General features: G+C 37.5%; 1 protein-coding gene across 4 annotated transcripts in view; it reads right to left on the bottom strand.

Annotated features, from left to right (window-relative positions):
- Nucleotides 1–1,105: 1,105 nt before the first annotated feature.
- LOC135705191 (organic cation transporter protein) overlaps nt 1,106–26,483 on the bottom strand; it is a 139,240-nt gene continuing 113,862 nt past the window's right edge. For 2 of the 4 annotated variants that reach the window (XM_065226795.1, XM_065226794.1), the window contains exons 3-10: nt 13,536–13,679; nt 13,153–13,405; nt 12,676–12,943; nt 12,058–12,358; nt 11,758–11,938; nt 3,803–3,948; nt 3,618–3,742; nt 2,693–3,556 (exon numbers count right to left, since the gene is read on the bottom strand). In XM_065226795.1, the coding sequence (XP_065082867.1) occupies nt 3,529–3,556; nt 3,618–3,742; nt 3,803–3,948; nt 11,758–11,938; nt 12,058–12,358; nt 12,676–12,943; nt 13,153–13,405; nt 13,536–13,679 (1,446 nt within the window). In that variant the 3' untranslated portion in view covers nt 2,693–3,528. Of the gene's footprint in view, nt 2,252–2,691; nt 3,557–3,617; nt 3,743–3,802; nt 3,949–11,757; nt 11,939–12,057; nt 12,359–12,675; nt 12,944–13,152; nt 13,406–13,535; nt 13,680–26,483 lie in introns of those variants that run through there. The other 2 variants (XR_010517828.1, XM_065226793.1) reach the window with 2 other exon arrangements.

Here is a 26,483-nt window from a genome sequence, read left to right as displayed (position 1 = left end):
TTCACCTTTTGCATATAACACCATCTCATATTGGCGAACCAGCCGATGGCTGAAAGCCTTTCTCCCTTTTTTATGGCACAAACCTGTTGGATCATATTTAGCTGTAAACCTTGTAAATAAAGGAAAAAAAACCATCTCATACTAATCTATACATTAACGGTGCCGGTGGTGTAGTGGTAAGCGTGATTACCTCTCACCCCAGCAGGCCTGGGTTCAATCCCAGTCGGCGCCGCCGGGATGTTCTGAGGCATAACATCTCTGATCACGCCTTCCTTCGGATGGGAAGTAAAGCCGTTGGTCCCCGGTTCATGAGTTGATGGGTCGATAGGTAGGGTCCAGGTGTGGGAGCTGCCTTCCTGGCACGTCGGTAGCATTGGTGCTCAGCACGGAAAACAAGATCGACGGAAAAAACAAACCAAAGGAAAAAAAAAAAAAAAAAATAATCTATGCATTGATTCAATGATGAACGGAGCGCTCCTTTCGAGTGCTCGGTGGGCCAGCGACTACCAGATGACAATGCAAGACAATTTGTTTTTGTTTAAGGAACTATCACAATACAGGTAATTGCTATTAGATATTTTTGCAGACAGTGACAGATGGTGGACATGAAGATCCAATGGAGTTCCATGTTCGCTGTTGTAGTCGTCGTGATTAAAGCGATTTGGATGGGGAGAGTGGAATTACCAACTCCCTGTTGTTAACATTTCGTGAATTCAAGGTGGGCTCTTCTCCCCACTCATTGGGACATCCCTTCGTATGATGGCTTGTTCTGCATCGGATCGGACCATTTTTATCATTGGAAGGAGATTCTTCTTGCTCCATTGGGTTTCTGCTTACGGGTCTACCCTCCGTTTTTTGCCCTTTATAGAATGGTAAATTGAATACAACCAGGTATCGTACTTGATCAAGTCATACGAGGTGTCCACTGTCTAATAGCTGTGCCCTGCAACAATGAGTGGTATCCTTTATATACATACATTCCAGATGCTATTCTTATTCAGATGTTAAATATTTATTTTTGGATTTAATTATGTTGGAAATTGTATTAAGCCACGGCACAAGGATCGTTCGGATCATTCATAACTTTACCAATATTCCTGTTTTTAGCACATTTATTATAGTTATCCTAGTCAGCATGATGTTGCTCGTACCAATCGTTCGATCTCCTTTGGCATATGACAATCAATGAGAATGGGGTTATGTACATTTGTTGTAGCAATCTCATTAAATATTTGAAATGATATCCTAGCTCTATAGTTGTGAATTGCGCTGATAGCTTCTGTATACTTTCATAACACCCTCCCTACACGTGTTCAGGTCTGCGCCCCATCCTGTAGTTTATCGCTCAGTTAAGTACTAAACCATTAAAATATACAAAATCAATCTAGGTAAAATCCAACTGCTGAATTCGCCAGCCTGGTCCATAAATGCTCTCAAACAAGTTCAACAATCATAAATTTTCTGTTCATTCTCTTTCCGAATTGTTAGTGTCACACACTCGCTAATGCACACTACAGCAGCAAAGCCGTCTAAAACAACATCTAAAAAACTTCACAAATTGGTAACACTTTTGCTTGAGCGGATTAGATATGTTGCATGCCAAACCGAAACGTTTATGCCTATCAATGTCGACCAACAATTGGTCAGCAGTTCCCATGCAGCGTACACAAACCAACCAACTGCCCTTTATACCGATACACCAAAGTACAGTAACTGTCAGGATGCATGGTCGACAATACATTGCTATAAAAGTGTTTTCCAAATTGTTCTTGTTCCGCTAAACTATATTACACACCACCATTAGTGAATAGTAATTCGATTATACATCTTATGACAGTTTAAGTACATTCAAATATTCTTAGTATTCAGTTAGTTTGAGCTACAAAGTTCCCCAGGGGTTGAATTTATGTTATAACGATGAATTGCATCATTTTGATAAAAACATCGAAAGCATGATCTGAATTTAACGGTTACAATTTTTCACAATTTTGCTTGCCGATTTATCACAATGCGACATCGATTGATTACCATCCTATCTTTAGATATCTACTGCTTTCGTGATTTTTTTTTACTGTATGTCTGTCGGAGAAATGATGCAACACTTATAAATGCAATGTTTATATGTATGAATATGTGTGAGATGATAGAAAGATGTCACGCGGGACGTATTCATCATCCTGTGATCGATTAGTTCCTCGTTTCTAGTGAAAACCATAGAAACCATTTCAGAAAAGTTTCGGTTTGAGTGATCCTGTTGATTGGATTGGAGGCCATTTGATAATTACGTATGCACTTAGCGAGGGAGAGGCCGTACAATTTGTTTTATTGTTTTTCTTACATGAAAGGGAGAGGATATCATAAATATATTACGTAAGCATGAACGAGTCATATACACACAGCTAAGAAAAAGTAGTGTAAATTTCCGTTACTATGATGCACATAAATGGAGCGTCATAAATCATACAAATTCACATTATAAATCGTGTAAATTTATGAGACATGTCATTGCAATATTCCATATATTGTATGCAACTTTCCACCTTTGTTTGCAACATTTCTTGCAAGCCGCTAGTTTACGTGAAAAGGAAGTTTACATGCATGAATGTTTGCATGCATGGATGTTTACATCACCAGTAAAATTCAGATTTTTTTAGTGTGCAGACCATTCAAATATTCGCTATAATATCTTGCAATGGGAAGAAAGGGGGTTTTTGAAAATCCCAAACAAGTGCTTACATAATTATTGCATGACCCCTTAGTAGTGTAGTGGTTGCAAAATGGAACTCTTTTGTAATACTGAATGTATGCTATACGATGAAAATGATCTAAAATCAGTGATGTTCCGGTTTATAAATACTATTAACTCGACATGGCTATTGTATTCGTGGGGTTGTATGGCGATCAACGTATACAGCTTCAAGTGTTCATATGTAAATAATCGTCATGTGTTCAATATTCAAATAGTGTCGTAAAAACATATTTCCTGGTCCAGCCAGAAAATTTTATCGAAAATTCGTCGGCTATTTGCAATCTGCTGTTAAAAGTGAGAATTAAAAATACTCCACTAGCATCTCTAATTTGATTATTGTAAAATTGGTAATGACTATTGATTTCTGCTCGTTATGGCATCGATAACATTCATCTGAATCCTATCGCTATTTCCGCTCAGAGATTTAAATGCTTCTATTTATGTTCAAGTTCACAATATACACTCACTTTTTTACGGAAAACGAAAAGAGACTATGATCCTCTAGACATCCACTGTTTCTGGTTATAAATACTTACGCGACAATTGACAAATTTTATATTTTGTTCATTTCATTTGAATGCCTTGCTACCGACATTGCAACTTTCATACAACTTCCCTCCGAACCCTCCCCATTCGCTCACTATATCTCACTAATCCAGTTGGCAACATCTGATAATACATAGAACAACTTCTAGATATGGCAGTAGTAGCGGTTCCCTCTTGGATCTAGCGTGGCGGCAAACTGTGCCTTACCTTACTGTACGGTTCGAGATGTCACTTTAGGTCATGACTTGCGTGTCAATTTCTCTATCAGAGCAAAATTAATTGATCATTCCATGAAAAGAACATAGTTTCATTGTGAACTTACTTTTCCTCGTCGCGTTCTTCGTGGTCATGATGTTGCATAGTTTCTGGAAGGAATACAATCACAATGGCTCCGAATATACACCACGCCGTTAGCAGAGACATCAGAAGGTGGTCTTCGATTTTGGGCTGAGTTTGATAAAGTGTGTTAAAGCACCAGTAACTCATTCAGTTGTCGATTAAACTTACCAGCATGGAGAGGTACGGTGTTAGCACTAGAGCGAACCCTGCTGCCAGATTACAAGCACCCACGCCGACGTTTCTGATTGCAGTCGGATAGAGTTCAGCCGTGTAGACCGGCATTATGGTATTACCGGCGCTGATTGTGAATTTGCCTGTTCGAACGAAATAAATGGAAAATTTAAGGATTAGCAACTGTGTTTGCTTTGCATAGGTGTCCCATTTTTTGTCAATAGTTTTTCTGAACGTGTTTGCTGTTTAATATTTCCATGGAAGGTGTAATACAAAGAGTCAGTAGAGCGGCTGCTACAAAACAAAACCATGCTGGAGGTGACTGGGTTCGATTCCCGGTCCGGTCTAGGAATTTTTCGGGATGGTAAATTCCTTGACTTTCCTGGGCATAGAGTCAGATGGTACTTGCCACACAATTGCACTAATACAAAAATGGTACAGACATCGAAAGCTCTCAACTAATAAATGTGAAAGTGCATCTAGAACACTAAGTTGAGAGCACGCAATAAGCGATAAGCAATAAGCTTGAAATGCGAAGAAGAATAAGATCTTCAGGAATTCCGTCCAGCTTCTTCGCATCGTCGAAAACCTTGAAATCATGGCACAGAACTTTGAGATGATGCTGAAAATGCACGACAGACTGAAGGTTGAAGCCATTTGGATTAGATTTCTCATTAGTTACTAAATACTTAGTTTTTGAAAAAAATATAGCTCTAAATTATGTCAATGTTAAACACTTCCCAAAATGTGTAACCATAATTTAACGTTTTTCAACTGTTGCCACTTTGTGCAGCATATATTTACGTATACAACAATTGGTGCAGTTCCGAACGCCTTTGGATACGGTTGTGTTTTAAGTTTGTTCTCTGTTTTGTGCGTGCGTTCGCTTTCATAGTTTCCTTTGGATTTGCCGGATTAGCGCTGGCACTCTGCCTCCCAGATGGTTATTCGTGTGTGATTCGTGGTTTTCTCCCATTATGGGAAGTTTTAGAATCGAGAAAAAAATCGTGATTCATCATGTTTGCTTGCAAGCATCAGAAGAGATGCCTGCGTTGTTTGATTTTTTCTCCCGGACCAGAAATTAGTGGCATCGCGAGTGATAATGTGCGTGAAAGAGCTCGGTACGATCGGTGTTGATGTTGGTTCGCTTGCAACTATTTTTGCAAAAAAAAATAAGTGTTTTCGTACGAAATTGATACCGAAAGTGTACCAAAAGAGCGTCTGAACGTGTTTCGCAGTTGGGTGTGGTGAAATTCGTGAATTCACGGTTTTTTTTTCAGTGAAAATTCCGTATCACAAAACTCCTCACCGAGTTCCCGTCGACGACGACGGGTTTACGGGAGGAAAATAAGCATCGGGAATGTGCTCCCGGATACATTGATTTGGTGAGTACGTTCCAGTTGAAGATTGCTCTTAGGGGCTGTTCATTAACTACCTAGGCAGGATTTTGGGATTGTTGACCTCCCCACCTCCCCCTGCGTAGACAATTGTCCATACATTTTTTTTAAATTTGTATGTGCCGTGCATAATTGCCAACGCGACGCGACCAATTCAAGAGAATCTTATTATTTTTTATTAACGTCGCTTAAGGGTAGAATTTAATGAAGGCATAAGCGCTTTTTCGTAGCTTTTTTGTCTCCATGTTTAAAAGATCATCGGTAGTAGAGGCTTATTCTTGTGTAAAGGGCACCACCGTGGTGTTTGCGTTTGAATAAAACCCAGGTCCTATTATATTATTATTATATATTCAATAATAAACATTTATAACAGGACCAAAACACAACTGGAATAAGCAACGTAACATTGTTTGATTTTCTCTAATGTATGTTTAACGTTTATATGACAGTGCAATTAACCATTTTATTTTTCCTTTCCAGGTGAGAAAAAATTACATTACTGTTGATATATTTATATGTAAACTTGTAAATACTTATTTAATCAAATTCGGAATATGATTGATGAGGGAGCTTATTGTGTTCGCGAGTCCTTCGTTTTGGCTGGATTTACTGATTTAAATCTTTAAGTTTATTTTCAGTTCTTCGATTATGGAACATTTTTAGAATAATATTATAATGGTTCACTTTTTTCAGCCCTCGTTCAGGAAAATACAAAAACATTGTAACGCATGATAACAGGTGCATGAAAACTGCTAACTTTCCAAATAACCTCGATTTTTCTGACTATTGATTCATTCTTAAAGTTTACCAATATTTTAAAACCATTCCATATTGCTTTAAACAATTCCATGGTGCAAAGTAAAGTGTTTGTTTCAATTTCAATATAATATTATATTATAATATCTAAAGTTGAAATCAGTTAAATGTACTGAGGTTAACTCAAATCAAGCTTATTCGTGTTTTGTAATACTTGTTTATTTCTTATTCATTATAGTTTGTATATTGCATGATAAGTGAATTATTTTTATTTCACATATTTAAAATCCCATTATATCATTATAACTATAATTTTTATTTACAGAAAATAGTTGTCCTGCAGATCCTGAAGGACCAGCAAATAGCAAATCATTGTTATTAACATTTTATTTTATTATAATATAATATGATATATGGTTTTCAGAATTTGGATTACCGAGAGAATAAATTGAATATCATCATACATTAGGCCAATGTTTTTAAATTGTTTTACCTTTGCAGAATTATTCATGGATACTTGTTTTTATAACTCTTGTATGCTCAAATAACCTCGATAATTTAGCAAATTGATTCTTTACTTAAATTGTGAATTCATTAAATAGGCAAAGTTGAGTTCAATCATACCATGCAATTAAAATATTCATATATAGCTTGAGTTTAGAGAAATTAAGTGACTAGAATCGGGGTTGTTTTTATTTTGTTATATTTTATTAATTTTATATCGACGAGATGGATCCGAAATTTTGACGTCTGTGTTTTAACCTGCGATGGGTCGAAGAAAGTCCACGAAGAGGCCAGTTGCTGTTGGTGCAGCTCCACTTGGTTATTGGAGTGAGATCATTCCTTTTAATTTATTTATACAGTAACCCCTCCCTATTGTTAGGACGTCAATTCAGCATATCGTTTACCAAAACGAACCCTGCTGCAAACCCTACCTTCTTATCCAACATCCCAGTGATTCCTCGTGGAAGTGCAGAGGATTTCTCGGCTTCCATCAAAGCGAGTGTCACGTCAACACATTCCTATCCATTCCTTTCTTGACCTGTGTTCGGGCGCGGCCGGCGCTGGTATTGTCTAGTTTGAGATCACCAGTTTTTACACATTGAGGATGATTGCTAGTCCCAAGCGTCGTCTATTGGTTCTCTGTGTAAGTACAGCTGATCTGGCAATAACAGAGTAGCAACCGTGGCCGGTCAATCATGCTCATATATTTACGTATACAACAACACTTGCATCATTTTAATAGGATGAGTTATTGATTAATTTTCTTCTATTTTCCTCATATTTTGGACTTGCGTATCTTTCTTAGGTGCAAGAAGGTGCAGATAAGGTCAAATGCATCTAAAACTACATTAAAAGTGCTTTCAAATGGTGGTAAACTTGTCCGTTCCCGACCGCCCATTTACACTTCTGACAAGTTGCATGTTAATGCTTATAATTGTTTTAAAATAACTGTTTCATGGCCAACTAGTTTTATTGCACTAACTTATGTAGCAATATTAGGATTTATTTTTGGGTTTTATAAGGGCAATTCATATTGCTTTTTTTAAACGTCAAGGCAATCATAAAACCTTTCATAAGTGAAAATAGCATAAGCATCAGTTGGTTTTTTATACGGTATATATAGGTTTTCTAGATAGCTATAAGAATGTTCCATGACTTTCATTGTATATGCCCGTCATAAAGCTGTAGGTAATGGTTGCAGCTGCAATATAACCTTTATAAATTTTGAATGTAGCCAAGCAGCTCTAGATTTGTTACTTGGGAAATGTTGATAAACCACGCGCTGGAGGAGCTGGTACATCTAACGACGGTAACGGGGCCTCCCTTAGCTCAGTCGGTAAAGGCACAGCTACAAAGCAAGACCATGCTGGAGGTGGCTGGGTTCGATTTCCGGTCCGGTCTAGGAATTTTTCGGATTGGAAAATTTCTCGACTTACCTGGGCAATAGAGTATGATTATACATGTCACACAATTATACTAATGCAAAAATGGTACAGGCATCGAAAGCTTTCAATTAATAACTGTGGAAGTGCATCTAGAACACTAAGTTGAGAGCACGCAATAAGCTAATATGCCATACACAATAAGCTTGAAATGCGCGAAAAAAAAAAAACGTCGCTCGCAGATTTTTTTGCGACCGTGGGGTCTAGATCGTACTGCTCTCCATCGCTGTGCATCAATACTGCAGGTAATGGCATCCGGATGTAAGATAAACGCTTCGGCATTTGACAACTCTCCATAGTTTGTAATCGAGAATTATTGTATTGAACTGATCTCTTTGTACCCGTGGTATTACTTGCCCGCTAGTATTCATAAAGTATTGATACATGGATCAGCCGTGATTAAACATTTCCTTGTTGCAATCGGTCAGCTTTCTGAGGAAGCACAGGAGGCAAGGAACAAGGATTGGAAGAGGTACATGTATTTAACCAAAATAACATCGAATAAATTAATAAAACTTTTATTTAACATATACCGAGAGTTCAATACCCGCAAGCAATCAAGATCGCTTATAAATCGTGATCTATTGAACTGGCTCCTAGTATCATCAGATCCATTGATTACTAGCATTCGTGGATGGCCTAATAAGCACGAGATGCCATTGTCGAGCGATGCTAAACAGCTTCTAGCAGAAGAAGCTGAAGGAAACGATAATGATGATACACTGAAATTTTTTATTCGTAAACTTTCTTCTACTCATTTCGTAAAAACGGGTTTCATAGATAAAACAATTATTTCGTTTGATCTGCGAAACATTCCTATTGCATATCATCAGGTAAAATGTCAACATTACATTTAATTCGTAGAATACACGAACTGAATTTCGTACGGATATTAAAACTACCTTTTGATCGTCAGTGCAAATCAGTTTATAGCTTAGAATTTAGTTCCTTGACAGCTAGAGGAACTCGGCCATCATCATTAGACAGCTATATATAAAAAACGGTAAGTACATTGATGTGTTGTGATGTGATGTGTTGATGATACTATTTCGGGTAATAATCCAATTGATAATTTGCAGGATGTGGTTCCCGTATGGCATCCGGTTTGGAGCTAATCCAGTTGAATTTCTTTTAAATTCCTTCATCGCAGGGTCAAACTGTGTGCATCGATGTTTGTGCTGCCCACGGTGGATGGATGCAAGTGACGAAACTAAATTACCCAATGGATTTGTTCCCAATTAATCAGCGTTAGCGGAAATCCAGCGACAAAACAACCTACGGAATTAAAGACGCGCTGAGTGATGGTGCCCCGAATATGAATGAAAAATACTTGTACGATGCGTATCAGCGGGTTTGTTCAACGTTGAGTGATAGTGCGACGAATAAAGAAGTTAAATTTTAATGATTGTGGTTTGATTTTTTGTATTTTTGATGATGATCGTTTGTTCCACCAGTATTCTGCTGTTGTCCTCCCAGGTGTCCATATTCATATTATTGCTGTTTCTGCTGGCACTGATTGTTGGGCAGATGCTAATGTACTAACTTTTTCGTAATACAACAATGGCTAGAAATTCCCTCTTACTTGTCAACGAATCTTTTGTAAGTATGTATTGTTTATCGTACAATGTATGAATGCTGTTTTATGGGTCTACGAATGATTCGTACTCTTTTTCGTCATTAGCATTTTTACATACGAATAACGATATTATATTTTCAGTGTATTAATGGTTATGATTATGATAATAATGATGATAATTGAATACAATACAAAATATTGACAACAAAAATGCAAAAACCAATTGAACAAAAAGAATTTAATCCAGAAAAATATGTGGATATATTGAAGTTGATTATCTTTTTTACAGTGGTTTATATCATAAAACAGAGTAAAGATATGGATACTTGTTTTGATCACAACTCCCCCAACAGACGGTCGTGGATGGACAAGATTACCACCATTTGAAAGCTCTTCTAATGTAGTTTTAGATGCATTTGACTTTATCGGCACCTTCTTGCACCTAAGAAAGATAAGCAAGTCCGAAATATGAGGAAAATAGAAGAAAATTTATCAATAACTTATCTTATTAAAATGATGCAGGTATAGTATGTTCTAAAAAGATGTGTATTTTAGTATACCAATCAACTTTGTTGTACATAGTGAAGACCTTAAATTAAAGAAAATATGTGTTTTGATGCAAAACGTGTTTTTGGGGGTCCGTCCTCAAACAACGCACTCTATCTCTTTCACTCTACGAGTGAAATTTACGACTTTTATGTCTGGAGCAAAGTTGTTTGTAATTATTTTTGGTACAACTTTGCAACCATTTATCTCGACATTGTAAAAAAATAAATTTTTCATTTCACTTTTAGGGCGATTAATCACAAAACCCATGCATTCAAAAGATGAAGCATGTTATACTCATCAACTTTGCCGAAGACGTCATTACTCGAAATCCACTCTCCATGGTGCTATTAATTAAGAGCGTCAAAATGGACTTTTCAACCACTGTACGGCGGTGGCGTACTGGTGTGAAGCCATTGACTTTGATTGGTGGCAGTGTCGGCAGCGGTGTGCATCGGTGTATTAATGCTCCTCCACTTATGGCTTATGGAAATGCTTAAAACAACGCGCCAAACGACGTTGTTCTTTAGTTTTTGCAGCGTTTTTCTTGCTTTTGCTATCAATTCGCTGTCTGCCGTGTTTTGCAGCCGAAGCAGTGCGGTATCGGTTCTCATGTTTTGATTTAGGGTTGCGGATTTGAAGACGGTTTTCCAAGCGGTATGTATTCCCTTCTTTGTAAGTAGGCATTTGCCATAAATTGTATTGCTTTTCTATTGTTGAAATATTTTGCTCTATTTTTTTTCCTCTGTTCTAGACCTAACACCACTGCGACAGTAATTTGATCTATTGTAGTATATCCCGTGTCCTTAGTTTCACTATTGAGAAATGATGAAGTATTCGGTTTTTTTACAGTTGTCATTCTCGCATTTATCGCAAGGATCCGACTCTAATTGAAAGGTTCCGCTATTTATACCCTTCGGAGTGTTGAAACATCCTCCAAAGGCGCGCCCCTTTGTCAGTCAAAATTGGATTCCTTAGCAACAAAATTAAGGAATGACACCGATAATAACCATGCATCAGAACCCTAGTCTTAACCACTTCAAACTAGGGAACAATGAATAGAAGATTAGGAATCACATAGATGAAGACTAACTAACTCATTTCAGAAGATTAGGAATCACATAGATGAAGACTAACTAACTCATTTTTTCCTTGTTTCAAAATCATCCTCGGTGGACAAAGCTGAGTCATGTCACTATCAACAAGGCATAACAAGTAACAAATACTTAAGATATGTTCCTTGGATTACTGAAAAATTCTGTTCCCCTAGCTTGAAGTAGTCAGGACTAGGAATCGGTGGTAGATGTTACATCCCGTAACGTACCACGAAAAGGTGATCTACCCACGTTACGGGGTATTTTGCTACATAGAATGTACCTACATGAAACTTAAACATAAATTTTGCTCAAAAATCTAGAACGTCCGATTCAAATGCTGTGTGGTGTGCTGCATAAACCATAGAAAGTTTTTATCCAGATTAAAATAATTTGTTCAGAATAGATCGATCAGACACGAACCAACTCATACATTTTACACGCGTGTTTTCCACGAACACGCGATGCCAGTAGTATGCTTTGAGCAGAAATTGAATGATAATATGCTGATGTTGATTCATGTCGGTTTGTCGGTAGTATGAATGTGTTGTACAAATGTAATGTAATAAAATAGCCAAATCCTTGCAAAACAATGTCATGTATGATTATATTTGACATTTCAATCCCCAAAACTTACCAATCATCAGGAAGGTAATTTTCATCGACAGATAATCCTCTTTTCCTTCAACCACAGCAGCGCAAAGACAGGCAAGAGCACACGCAAAGAACGTCGCACAGAAAAGCCATTTCTTTCCCGTTCTGTTGATAATGTACATTGCCAGTGCTATGGCGGGTATTTCTACCAATCCTGCCAATGCCTGCAATGAAGCAAAAATGTAAATCGTCAATGGTGAATAGGACCTACATGACAAGATTGAATGTCGCACAACAAATCACACCAGTAGTGTCTAACTTTAGGCTCAACAACGATACTCACCGAATTCAAATAGATGTTACCGCCAAAGCTGTTCATGTTGAGCACCAGCCCGTAGTAGACGAGATTCATGGTAAACCAGATGCACAGGAAGCAGAACGTCACCAGTCGGAGGTACTTGGAACGGAACAGTTCGCATACGCCGGCCACGTTATCCTCATCGTCCGCAGGGGGTTTGAGCAGTTTGTCCAAATTGTCCGGCAACGGACGGTTGTTGAAGGCGGCCGCCTTCCGCACGATTTCCTTCACTTCGGCAATGCGACCTTTGCAGAGCAACCACCGAGGGGATTCCGGAAGTACGAACCTGTGACGCGATGAGACACAAGACACAAGGTGGGTTAAAAATAGCCGGCTCTTAAAGACGTATTTTTCATTTGTTTGGTTTTGAATGAACTTAATGGTTGAAATGTGCGTGGGCAGGCATTGATGGATGGAAAGAGTTTATGACTTTTTTACTCTTAATTGGTTAGCTTGACAGGCGCTGTTGGTTGATGATAATTTGTTGATGGATTTCTTGAGCGTTGGGAAATGTTTTCAATGTAAATAGCAACCTCTCGGGTGCTTGAGTGGAAACACATTGATGCATATTAGTAATCGTCTAAAAGTAGGAATGCAACTTACCATAGGAAGCACAGAAACACTCCGGGTAATCCGATACAGAGTTGCAGGCTTCTGAAGTCTTGTGTCAGGTAGGCAATTCCCGAGATCATGATGTAGGACACAGGGAGTGGAAACAGGTTGTACATTCCAGCGATGGTTCGCCACTGACCATCGACGTACTCGATGGCCAGAATCAGTCCAGCGTAGGTGACGGAAACGGAGACGATTCCGAGAAGCGCTCGAAGAATCAACAGGATTTCCAAAGAATCAACGAAGTACAACGCGATGCCTGATGAGTAGTGAGTAGGTTATTAATACACGAAATCTTTAATTTGCAGTAACCCCTCCAAATATGCAGTCTCAGCAGTCCTTAAACCAATTGAGCTGATTTTCTTTAGATAACTAATCCATGATTGACACTAATCACCTACAAAAAATCGGCGTTATTGGTTGAAGGACAGCCGGTTTCTCGGAATTACCGTATACAAAGAAACTTACCAAATATAGCTTGCAGGACAGCCGAGATGAAAAGCATCTTTTTACGACCGAATTTGTCGGACAGCACTCCACTGGTGATGCCACCGGTGGCCACTCCAACCAGGAAGAACATCTCCGCCACGTCCTTAAGGTATTCCTTGTCGCACACCAGACTCCATTCCGAAGCCCACGTATTGCCGAGATTATCGTTGGGATTGAACTCCCACGAGCTGCAAGTCATGTAGGATAGATTTCCCGGTATACTCAGATTTCGCTATTCAGTACCACACGCCCCACCAAGAAAGAAACAGAAGATGACATCTAGCGATTACCCAACCTGTGACTGCTAATTGTCATTATTCATGCGGACTAATTAATGAAAAAGGGATTAGAATTACACCTACCAGCGCTTGTTCGGAGCCGACCGAGTCCCAGTCGTAGTTCAGTATCTGGCAGTTTTCCTTTTCCTGGGTCACGTTCCGCCAGAGATCAACGGAGACGTCATTGAGATGCGACGGCCGTCGGCACCAGTGGCTTTTTTCTGCTGCCTGGGACGAAACCAAATATGAAGGTTTGAGGTGCGAAACGTCGTTGCAGCATTATCGGAACGATGTTTTGAGTGTGCGTGTGTGTTTGTGTGGGCATGAAGAACACATGAAAAGAAAGAAGATAAAGCGACTGTGATTACTGCCGTCCTCTAATTATCACATTTAATTCGACTCAGGACGGTAATTCGATTGCGGTGGCGTTTTCGCTGGCGTGGAAGTTCTGTGCTGTAGACGACAGCGTCGCCGTCGTAAAAGAGTGATGTTTAACGAATTGTGAAAAGCGTTTACTGGGTCGTAAAATCTTTTTTTTTTAATAGAGAAAATCTGCCAATGAATTTTTTACGGGGTTCATGGATAGTTCCGTATTTAATGTTTTGGAAAATGAAAGTTTACAAAAAGATAAATAGGGGAACTGGGTGTAATACACGCAAAACAAATTTCTCTTATGTATGGTTGGATTTATTACAATCTCTACATACGTTTCATACAACAAATGTAATATCAAATGGGGCCCTGTCATTGGCTTCTTTTGTCAAGAAAGGTGTGACTTAGACTCGAAACAGTTAATATTAGCGATGAGCGGCCCTTCATTGCTGAGCTTATTGAAAATGTTGTTCAAAATATTGAAGTAGCTTCTACGGATATATGGATTTGATTTATTTCGCAGACATTTACGGAATTAAATTCTACCCACAGTCTTTCTGAACCCAGAAAAATTTATTTAAAAAAATCATTCCATTTGCTCTAGAAATAGGATAACGATCCCATAAATCATCCACTTTATCACAAAAATGGAATCAAAACGATAAAACATTGTATAGTTTGTTTCATGGAAGTACAATAACTTATAAAATATGTATTATATACTACTGATTCCAGTGATAATAGCATTTTAAAACAGGTTTTAACGTAATTATTTAAATAATTTTCAATGTGTGTTTTTATCTTATTTGAATTTTTATTTTTTCTCAAATGATATTTTGTTCTTGAATTTGTGTAGTTAATATGTATGATTTTTTTTTCAAGTGCTTCGTATTTTCAAATTTAGATCATTTGATTTTTTTTAAATTATTGAGTTCCTAGTCCTATCAGGCCTTTTTAGAGCATTCCCACCTTGGTGGGATTGGTGTGTTTGAAATTCAAAAAAGAGGTCTACTTTTACTCTACTCTACTCTACTAATATGTACACCTAACCCACTATATAAAAATTGCTTATCAAAGCATGTTCAAATGTGTTGTATTTCTGCACAAACCTATTCTTAATGTAATCAGTTTTAAAATCTTATTTTGGAATGTTCGCCTCTAGTTGAAGTTCGCAAATTCTTGTGTCAAAGGGACGATCAAGGACCATCCTCAGCACTTTTTTCTCAGCGACTTGGATTTTGTTTCTATAAGTCTGTGCACATGATTCCCACACTGGAGTTGCATAGAAGATCGCAGCTGCTATAATTTGTTTGTAGGCAGCCAGTTTGTGCACCCTTGAAAGGCGGGATCTGCGGCAAATCAGCGGATACAGGCACCTAACCAAGGCAGAATACTTAACTACGGGTTTCTCTATATGCCAATATGAGGAGCTTTTCATCGAACAACATGCCCAGATAGGTTACTTCGGCAGAGCACTCAACCCTTGTCGGCCTCTGAATCTTTCAGACCCAAGATTGTTTGTTTTCTATAAAATGATAGTTTTTACTTAGATTCTCAATCTACCTGAATGGGAAGATAAATGCTCCATTTTGCCATTCCAGTGATTTGGATACCATTTGGTCATTATGCCCACAAGGAACTGGCTACAATCCGGAATAAATCTGGGTGAATAGAAAAAATGAATACTAAAGTTGACCGTTGATCTATGACTACACCAATATAGTACTGCCGAACATTATTTGACCATATGGGACTATAGACATCCGTAAAGGTGGCCAATTCATGAAACTCATCCTGTGATTTTTTTTCAATAGTTTACTACATTGGGACCTTCCATGGCCAAATTCTGATCCCCCAGAAAACCCTCCTCTCCCCCCTCGAGGTGTATTTTGCTATACCTAATACATGTCCGGTCACAACTTCTGAAACCTCCCATCCTCCCCCTCAAATCCTACGTAATTAGACCCAAGATTGTTATTTTTTTAATTTTTTTTTATTGAGTATCAAGCTGGAGCTGCGTGCCAGCTTAGTTTTCAAGACTTGATCCATTTGAATAAAATTTTGCTTCTATCTTTGACAATACAGCAGAAGAACTAGCCTATGTTGGCCGCTTGAACACTGGATTCCATGTGCATTGTTTCAAGAAAGTTATAGAAAAAATGCTGTGACGTGTGCGCGTAGATACATCCGCGTGGTAAATAAGTAAGATATTTAGAAATATCTAAATTATGTAAGTTACGAAAACCGCGTGAATTCCGAAAGCCGCACGCTATGTCTGCGGGCACTTTTTTTGCAACATTTATGTACCTCAGATTTTTCTTCACAGGATGTTAGCATTGATTCTAACAATCAAATCTGTGATGGTTTTAAAATATTTCATCTTGGGTTTTTTGAGAGCAAGTCAAAGTTTACAAAGTCGATAATGAAGGCGTATATGGACTATTGACCATACAACTGTTACGAATTGAACCAATGCAGTCAAATAAGGGTCAAAAGTTGATTGCATTAATCCAAATGGCATTAAAGAAGTTTTCTTTGACTCCCAAGTATTTGATTTTGTCGACTTTGTGATAAATCAAATAATATTTGTTCGTAGCACAATATCTTGTTTAATTTCTCTTTCCTCATAATAGTAAAAGAGAAAGAAGCAAGCAGGACAGTCCGAGAAAGCCACGTAATCATAGTAGGCATTGATTTTCGTCCTATTTTGAGTGTTTTTTTTTATGGATGTATCGTGTAGAAAATCTGGAAAAATTAAGAAAATAGAGAGTTCGCTTGTCGTGCTTCGAAAAGCGACTCTGTAAAAAAAAATGAAGCCACTTTAGTAGCGATGATCGTTGAAAGATTTTTACCGGAGTTAAATAAAGGAGATAGTAGGTATCCGAAAGTTATGTGTCTTGTACTCAGCAGCTGGCGAAGGTGGCATTTACCACATAATCATCCTGAGGGGCGGAAAATTTGCTTGGATTTTTAAAAATAAATAGATATGTTTGACGCAACGGCGGGATCAAAAATAAATTCTGGCAACCATGACGATATTTTTTGAAAATCTTTTAACCGATAATGCCGATAATACAGGAATGAAACTCACATGAGGTTAGTTACTCTTGCCCAGTGAGTTTAGGTAGCCCTCACCTTGAATTACTACAGAGTTGCTAGAGCTTCATTGCAGTTCCCATATTTTGTCCATGGAAATTTTCAGGAAGGTTCAGCGACCTTCTAGGAAATTCTGCAAACTATAGGGAACTGTAGTGAATTTTAGAAAAGTACTGCAAACTTTAAATAATTTCCTCCAATAAAGCAGAGAAATTCAACAATTTTCTGATTATTTTATTGAACTTCAGGGAAGTTCTACAAACTTCAGGAAAATTATTAAAACTTCAAAGATGTGCTTCGATCTTCAGAGAAGCTCTATAAACTATATAAGGAAAATTCTGCCGACTTCAGGGACGTGTTGTGAGCTTCTGGGGAGTTCAATGTCGTTCTGGTAAGTTCTACGAACTTCAAGAGGGTTCTGTGAACTATAGCAACATTATATGAATTTCAATGAAGCTCTGCAAAAAGTCCTTTAAACGTGAAGACATTTTGGCAAACTTTAGGATGGAAATTTAATAACATTAGGAAAGTAATGGAACTTTAAGAAATATCTGAGGATTTCAGAAAAAAAGGAGACGGTCAAAGAACATCAAGAAATTTCTAAGAATTTCATCAAAGTTCAAGGAAATCAAGGAAAAACAGGGCTTTGAATTTGAATGTAACTTCTATAAGCTGTTTCATCGGGTCGTTGGTTGAACAACTCCCACTCTATGTCTTAGAAAACAGGTATAGTAGAAATAATTTCTCTTTCACGCTTCCCTTACGAAATGTGATCGAGGGCATGAGCAGGGTAAAAATGAGAGTTCGCCAACTAAAAAAATATCGTGAATACGACTCACGCATGTTACATTCCCGTTTACCAGTATAGAAAAGGGAGCAGTTTATGAAAATTGAGGTTCACAAATATCCAGAAGAAAGATGTTAACAACAAGTTCAAACCAAACTTGACAGTCAAAGATGTGCGGGTTTGTAGATATTTGTTAGAAAAAAAAATACCACAGAAAAAAAAAAAAAATTCATAAAAATTAGCAAATTATGTCTGACGCAGCTTTCTCCTAGGAAACGTCATGCATGTAGTGAAAACTACTTTGTCGCCAAAAGCAGGCAAAAAACTAGCCGAGGTTATTTTTGTAAACGTCGCAGGAAGACCAATGGGTTTAAATTTGAAACAGTCGGGAAAAAATTCTAAGATTTCTCACGAAGATTTACTCAGCTTTAAGAAAGATCTTAATCTGAGTGCTAATAGGTTCAGTGTGTAACAGTTATATTTTACAAAACTTTACACTATACTTTTGTTATATAACAGAAGCTAAAAAATGGCTCAACGTATGAGATATACCGGCTGTCAAATAGCCTTGCCTCAAATCAGCTATTAGGTGACTGCCGACTCGGCATACGCAATTTGGATTCGCTGGTCGCCATAGTAGGTGCTTGATAAATGCAATTGCCTGATAAACGTGCAGTTTTTCAAGGATGAAATTTTGATCATCAGCTAACGAAAAACAACACATCGCTGATTTTTTGATATGTTGTGTAAAAAAGCCTAATCTTTTAAGGAAAAATATGAAAACATATTGAAACCTCTATCTACAAACCATGAAACTATAATAAACGAATACACTGGAGTCGCTTTTAACGCGGTTTTTTTACACGGTTTTTTTAACGCGGTTGTTTTTTTTACGCAGATTTTGGAATTTACACGGTTTTTTTACGCGGTTTTTTTTTACGCGGATTTTGGTTTTTTTTTACGCGGATTTCAGAATTTACGCGGTTTATCGTTATACACTAGAGTCACTTTTTACGTGGTTTTTTACACGGTTTTTTTTACGTGGTTTTTTACGCGGATTTCGGAATTTACGCGGTTTTTTTTACGCGGATTCCGGAATTTACGCGGTTTTTTTACGTGGGACGTATCACCCGCGTAAAAAGCGACTCCCGTGTAAAATCAATGTGTTTCAATATAAAATCCCAGTTTTTTAATAACATTATTTACATGAATTTTTAATTACCTTTCATTTTATATTTTGATCTTTGAAATCAGACCAATAGTTCAAAAGTTATAAATTTAAAAAAGAGGCATTTGAAAAAAGAAATAAAAAATAAACGATTTTTCGGACTACTCTAACGTTGATGACACAAAATAAAATTAAAATATTTTGCGTTAAGGAATAAAATTACAATTTTTTACCAATTTTTGAGAACCACTATATCGTTTTGCAATGGAATGGCTGAATAATAGTAAATTTAGAGACTACACAATTTTTTAATTATTTTATTTATTTAAACATTATGAGATCATGACAAAGATACGATATCTTACGGTACCGAAAAGGGAATCTTACTTTACCAGTATTTTGGCAACTTTAGTCCCATTTTTAATCATTTTCAGCTGAATTTGTTTCGATCCGTAACAGTTTTGTATCATCAATAGTTCGTATACGCCTTTGTAAACGACTAAGTATACTTCAAAACACTTTTTCTCTAAAAACCCAAGATGAAATATTTTAAAACTATCAAAGATATGATTGTTAGGAACAATGCTAACATCTTGTGAAGAAAAATATGAGGTACATGCATGTTGCAAATAAAGTGCCTTCAGACATAGCGTGAGTCGTGCGAGACAACCGAAGCGAGAAAAAAAGGCTTATTATCATTTAGAGAGTGCCACAAAAATAAATGTGATAGCCTATGTTGGCAAGTTGGTGAAATTTTTTTTCCTCCCTAGATATTCTACTTATTTACTACTGAGCTTTGAATCAAATTAGTTAATTTAAAGAACGTATCAATCATTTCAAGATTTCGCGACTGTACCGAACAAATTCTATACTACATAAGCTCAAAAGCGTTTGACAAGCTCTACCGAATTGCGTATCTCTTCTGCGTAAGCTCCGTAGAATTAGGCGCGTTGATTCCGACAGCCGTCAAAGGTTTAACCTGCACCAAAACCGCTTAAGGAACGACCTCGAGTCCGTAAAACCGGTTAGAACTAAACATCTAAATTACGTAAGATACGAAAATCGCGCATGCTCAGGTTATATGCTCCAACTATGCTCACACGCTTCCACTATGTCACACCACCAAAAAACGTATGGGTATGTCACAATAGAAGCACGCAACAGCGCAAATCCCGAGCCATAGTTCAACAATTTATCCCAAATCAAAATGAAGCACATATAAGATTAGTTACAATACCATGTACAAAAATGGTGTTTAACATTGTTCCCTGAGTAAAACCTCAATGAAAACAACACTTGAATCTTGTCACGCAAGTAGACAACTGTTGGGCACTTTCTGAAATATTTCAATAGTATAATTTCCTTGCAAACCCAAATAAATCTATCTGCGTATAAAAAAAGAGTGATTTGCGGAAAAACCCGCCAGTATCGCACCCAACGTCAGTGCCTATACGTAAGCGTACTACGACGTGGCTCTCAAACAAAGGAGTAACAAGTGTGATACTATCACTGCTGGACTAGATCTTTGGTTTTCTCATGCAGTGGTTCATCAGAGAGGGGAAGCTTAGTAATCCACATTGCCTGCCCATGGCGCCATTCTATCGCGGCATGAGCCAGCAACGCCGGCCATAAACCTACCGTGTCCAACACTCCACTATAAAGCATGAAATTAAGCCCGCCCACCAACAGCAAGGTGCAAAAACTAGCCAAGGGGAGGAAATTAGACCCAAGATTGTTACTACCATCACATAATCATTTTTACTTAGATTCTCAATATATCTGCACGAATGGCAAGATACATGCTCCTTTTTGCCATTCCAGGGGTTTTGATGTCATTTGGTAATTATGGTATCATGGAACCGGCTACAATCCGGAGTCAATCCGGGGGCATGTAAATTGGTTAATTTGAAATAAAATAACTATGAAAACATATACTAACGGTTACTGCTGACCTATGGCTAGACCAATATTTGCCAATATGGTACTGTCAAACATTATTGGTGCATTTGGGACATCGTTGATTGCGAGACAGATGTCCCTACGGATAACCAGCAAATGTTAAGTGAATAATTCTAACGGGTGACTCTAATATGCATGATACTTGTCATGAAAAAAATTTTCTGATAGTAGTTACACCCAACCTGGGGATGTAAGATTCGCTTACAATTATGTGGGATTCATCATCAGAGGATGTTAGTGGAGACCGCATGAACCGAGGATACAATATACCGAGCTGCGGTCCAATGCAAGAAAATGGAGAAAGAAAAATGTGGAGTGTTTTAGTGAGTGAAATTAATCAAGTCGAAAAAAAAAGATTGCCGACTGGGGGGACTCGAACCACGAACGTGGCGATTATAAGACCCCTCCACTGCTCTCTCTATGCTTCGGGATATGGATAGGCTAAAATCAAACAAGAAGCGCTCATTCCCTCGCATACTCGACTTCGTTTGATTTTTCTGCTGAAGAGAATATGATTATGATGACGGTCCCACCTCTTACCCCTACAAAGGTTTGAACTGGACGATTTATCTTTAAGATAATTAAATATGACATTTTAACCAGGTTAGCAAACAAAATCGAACTGGTTTCAGTTACAGATATAAATTCCTTCTAGAGTTTACAGTTGCTTCACAGCGATATAAATGTGGAAAAGCTCTTAGCTCGCCTTTTTGTCCACCTAAAATATTCATAAGTATTACAAGCAATCAAAAGTTAATGAACAATCAACAAAGCATCCTTTTACACTAGTAGCCCCGCAATCTGATGCTATCATAATTTTCAGCAATGTCAGGAATGCTCACGAACCCCCAACATTTGCCAAAAAACTTACTACTAACTCAAGGTATCTTCCAAATAAGCTGCAAAATTGCATTTTTTTTATCAAATGTTAAATTCAGTCCTCTATAATACGCGCGCGAGGCTCAAATCTGTGTAGACTACTTTTTTTTTTAATTAATCTACTATTAAATCAAATCTTAAAAATCCATCATCACCATCGAGGCGAACAGGAATAGTTTTTGCAGTGCTACAATCAGTCTTATAAGTGGTCACCGTAGTTGACATATTTTCTGTGATAATCGACTGCCTTTGCTTCCGACACTTGCAAAACAAGCTATCAAATTACAGTACCAAACTAAAATGTCATATGAAAGGCTCTGTCATACGACACTGTTGCCAAAGACCGCCACGATGTAAGTATTTTAGTTTTTCTCATAATAAGAGCTGCTGTGAATTCTGAAAATAGCAATCAACGATGTCCCAGTAATAACATTTCTGATCAGAAATGGTTTACTTTACACCAAATTGAGGAATTAGACCGAAATCTCACATGTCATATGATAGTTATTTGAAAATTTTCTTTTTGCTCGACTGTTGTTCTACCGTTTTTGTTGTGTAAGAGAGACGACGGTAGAGCATGAGAGTATGAATAAAAACAAACCGTCGTGCATGACAACGAAGCGAGTGTCGTAAAAAACGTCAACAGTTTCAACCCCTGGCTACAATAGTTATTGAAAAAAGTCGTTATGACAGCTATCCATATAAAATAATCCGTTAGGGATAACTTCGTCAAGATACATAATTTGTCAATTCATAAAAAAAATCACTGGATAACTGTTCAAAAGACAGTTTTAACGTGTGAAATGCAGTGTCTTTTAAATTCTGTAAGTGTTGCTGAACGATTGATATGTCTAGGCATCGAATTGAAAACATTTATTCCTTTAAAATATAATGAATTTTGTGAAGCACAAGTCAAGAAATGTGGTGTTCTTATTTCAGCCGCGTTTCTAGTATTATATTTATGAAACTAACTTCCTCTTTCAATTCGATCACACAAATATCGAGGCAGCAAACCGTTAACTACTTTAAAAATGAACACCATAGTCAAATCTACAATTATTTCCTTTACCGCCAACCATTGTAAGGCATCTAGTATCAAAGTTGAGGAAGTGAATCTATTACATCTCAAAATCAAACGCATTATTTTTTTCTGCAAGCGCTGTAATCTCGATATTTGTGTTGCATTGGCCAGAAATAAAATGGAAGGGCAAAAGTCTAGATGAGGAGAGATGATTGATTTGTATAACTGTATTTTACTGGCAATAGTTAAATCGTTTTTCAGGCGACATAGAATTCCATACTTCTTGGCAATTTTCTTGATAACATTGTCAATGTGAGAGTTGAACTTAAGCGTGTCATCAATAATCACGCCAAGATATTTAATCTCCCGAACGCGATCAATAGTCTCATCATCAATTACAACAGAGACGTTCTCATTTACTCTATTCCGCGAAATTACCATAAATTTAGTTTTACTTGTATTCAATTTCAACTGCTTATACTTCAACCATCTACTTAGAGAATGCAAATCTTCATTCAAGTGTAAAACGGCATCATCTAAATCCTTAGCTGCAATGAATAACACAGTATCATCTGCAAAAAGATTAATGTCGCAAAATCGTAAAGCACGTCGCAAGTCATTAATATACATAATAAATAACAGGGGCCCTATTATACTTCCCTGGGGCACTCCAAGGTTATTCCCCACGGGACTGGAAACAGAATCATTAAAAACAGTCCGTTGAGTTCTGTCAGACAAATAGCTTTCAAACCATTTATATGCAGTACTCGTAATTCCAAAGCGCTTGATTGATCTTAACAATAAGGGCCTAGAAATTGTTTCAAAAGCACGTTTAAGATCCAAAAAACAGCAACACTCCAAGTTATTTTTCCACTTCGCTAATACCAAATTCATCGCGGTTTCACATGAATGACCTTTCCGATATCCCGATTGTTCTGGTATCAACAAACTATTACTATTTAAATACCCCAACAGCTGGCCTTTAACAGCAAGTTCTAAAATGTTCTCTAATGTGTGCAACATGTTGATGGGACGAAACTCTTCGGCGTTAATCGTTCCAGCAACTGTTTGAATAGGGACCACTAAGGATTCCTTTCAAATTTGTGGCACATGTCCAGTTTGTAATGATTCATTAATAAGGTCCAGCAAGATGTGGCCAATGACATGAAAGCAATCTTGAATAACTCTAGCATTAACATTATCTACTCCAGCCGCTTTCCCTAATGAAAAACAAATAACTCTAAGTTCATCTAATGTAATTGGGTGAAAAACTTCAAATCTACAACTACTATTAACTGGCTGTTTTATTTCGTCAGGTCCATCGACCAATTCAATGGATTGATTGATCAATGAAACACTGCCTACAAAATAATCATTAAACTTAGATGCAATTACTTGTTCTGACTGTTCTAATAGAATAGAGGCAAGTTTGAGCGTCGTTCTACCATGTTATACATAACAATCAAGGCAAATGCTTGCTTGTGTAGGTGTAAGCATAGACAGACCACGGAATAAAAAAAAGATCTAAAAACATTGCATCGTCTGCAAGGTCAACTTCTAACATTCGCTGCGATGTTCATGAACAGAGGATGATAGGAAACGGAACTAACATTCATTGTAATATTTTTTTGGTTTGCGTATAGATGCACATATCTGCTTCAGCCAGACGGGACTGTCCACGTCGCCGCACAGTCATTGACATTGGATGATGTCGATGGTGAAGATGAGGATGATCATGTCCAATGCGAATAAGCTAGAAAATTTATTTAAAATAAACGATTTACTCCTATTAAATTTTTATGCGGGGACTGAGGTCCCACACAACCAGAAGTCGTAAAACAATGTACAGACAGTATCGTAAATTGCTACAGTTTAAGTCAAAATCGCACATAAGAATGGCATACCTAGCATTATGTTTAAGTTAAATCGTATAGAATGCAAATTTCCGCCCTATATGCGATGACTCGTTTTTCCGTCGTACTGTATCACAAATTAAATCCGATTACATCGTAAGAGTTTTCAAAATGAATTTGTTATTACAGATTAAATCATATATGATGTTGAATCAACTCGTTTAAAATTAAATTAAAATATGCACGTATATGGCCTCCACTTTTGTACGTACAAGCCATTTATATGCATTCTATACGAATTGTTTGTTTGTATATATGTTTGTATATCACGAAAACAACTTTGAATAAATATAGGTGCATTCTGATTGTCTGGGGTAGCAGTGATTCTATTTTACTAGTCCAGGTTGAGCGTTAAATACTTCCTGGTGATTCAGCCAGTTGATGGTTCTGTTGGTGTGCCGGATAGCGTATCTATGTCTCGACCTCTACAACACTCAATGTTAGTGAATGTTTTGCTTCAAAATCCGTGAAACATCTGGAAGTCAATACAGAAGTGCATAAACTTCCTAATTCCGTGACAGTTTTTGTCCTCCTGCGTTGGCTTTCAAAGATTCATATTAAATCCACCCGGTCGTCGCCGTGATGTCGGCATCTTCCGTTGCTCCGGTTGCGGATCATAGCAGTAAGGGTGAGTTGAAGGCTCCGGCGAAATTATTTGTTGCGGATACCGAAAATCGTGTGCGCAGAAATAATGCAGTGATACCAGTTACTTTAGAGATCACAGAAAATATGTACAATGGGTGCTAAATAAGTGAGCCATTGTGTGACCTACTGTGTTTTTGGCACACTGTGCTAAGTGCCCTACCCCTTGACTTTGCTGAAATCTACAGGGTGGCTAGTGAATTTTCATTTTGAAATTCCTGTTTTCCTGGTTTTCCTGGTCAATGATTTAAAAACTTCCTGGTTTTAAAAACCATGTTTTTAAAAAAACAATTTTTAATAAAAAATAAAATGATCCCTGGTACCATCATTCTTCGCGCAATGCGGAATTTCACAAACCAAGATAGGTATTAAGGTTCTTGTGAATGCCCGTGAAATCTTTTTCTGATTGTTTGTTGTAAAGAAGCTAGTAGGGAGCCGCGCTACTTCGTCGTATCATGGCACCTATTTCCGTTCTATGTTCTAAAACTATAATAGCAAAGCGTTTTCACTCATTTTTTTTGCAAAAAACATCTTTGTTTACAAGATTAATTACGATTGACACTGAAACATTTGCGATAATCCGTAAAATGAGCTATTTTAGGGGTGTCTGACGAAGAAAAGCTGAGATACGACGGACTAGCGCGGAGCCCTATCGAATGTCTGAAATTTAGAGATCTATAAGCCCCTAAATCTTGAGATTTCTGTTTTTGAAACTGCGATTTTTTTTTAACTTTATTATTAAGATTTTTAGCCAACGGGCTAGTTTATCTCAAGGTGAAATTGCGAAGTGTGATATGAATGAGGACTCTTTTAACACAGTTTGTTTAAATTTTCCGCAAATTGTCAACGATTAAGGATATTACTTAGCGGAATTTTGATTGCACCATGATTTCAAAATCATATGATTAAAAGATTTCATAAACAACGCTGGTTTAATAACTCTTATTATTTAAAAGACTGACTGCTGAAGTTCATAGCAACTCCCTAAAGCGTTAAGGTCTTTACTGAAGGGTGCATTGAAGTTTGTATTGCCTGAATTTCATGGGACTTCCCCGAAGTTTGAAGGACTTTTTTTAAGATCTTAGGACTTCTCTGAAGTTCGGAGTTTTTTGAAATTCATAGGAATTTCTTAAATATCGTAGAAGTACCACGAAGTTCGTAGAAATTCTCAGTAGTTCGTAAGACTTCCTTCAAG

This window comes from Ochlerotatus camptorhynchus, unplaced genomic scaffold (assembly GCF_037179485.1).
Source record: "Ochlerotatus camptorhynchus isolate MF236.1 unplaced genomic scaffold, CSIRO-AGI_Acam_v1.1 ptg000261l, whole genome shotgun sequence".
NCBI classification, from domain to species: Eukaryota; Metazoa; Arthropoda; class Insecta; order Diptera; family Culicidae; genus Ochlerotatus; species Ochlerotatus camptorhynchus.
This window is presented reverse-complemented; position numbering and strand designations above follow the sequence as displayed.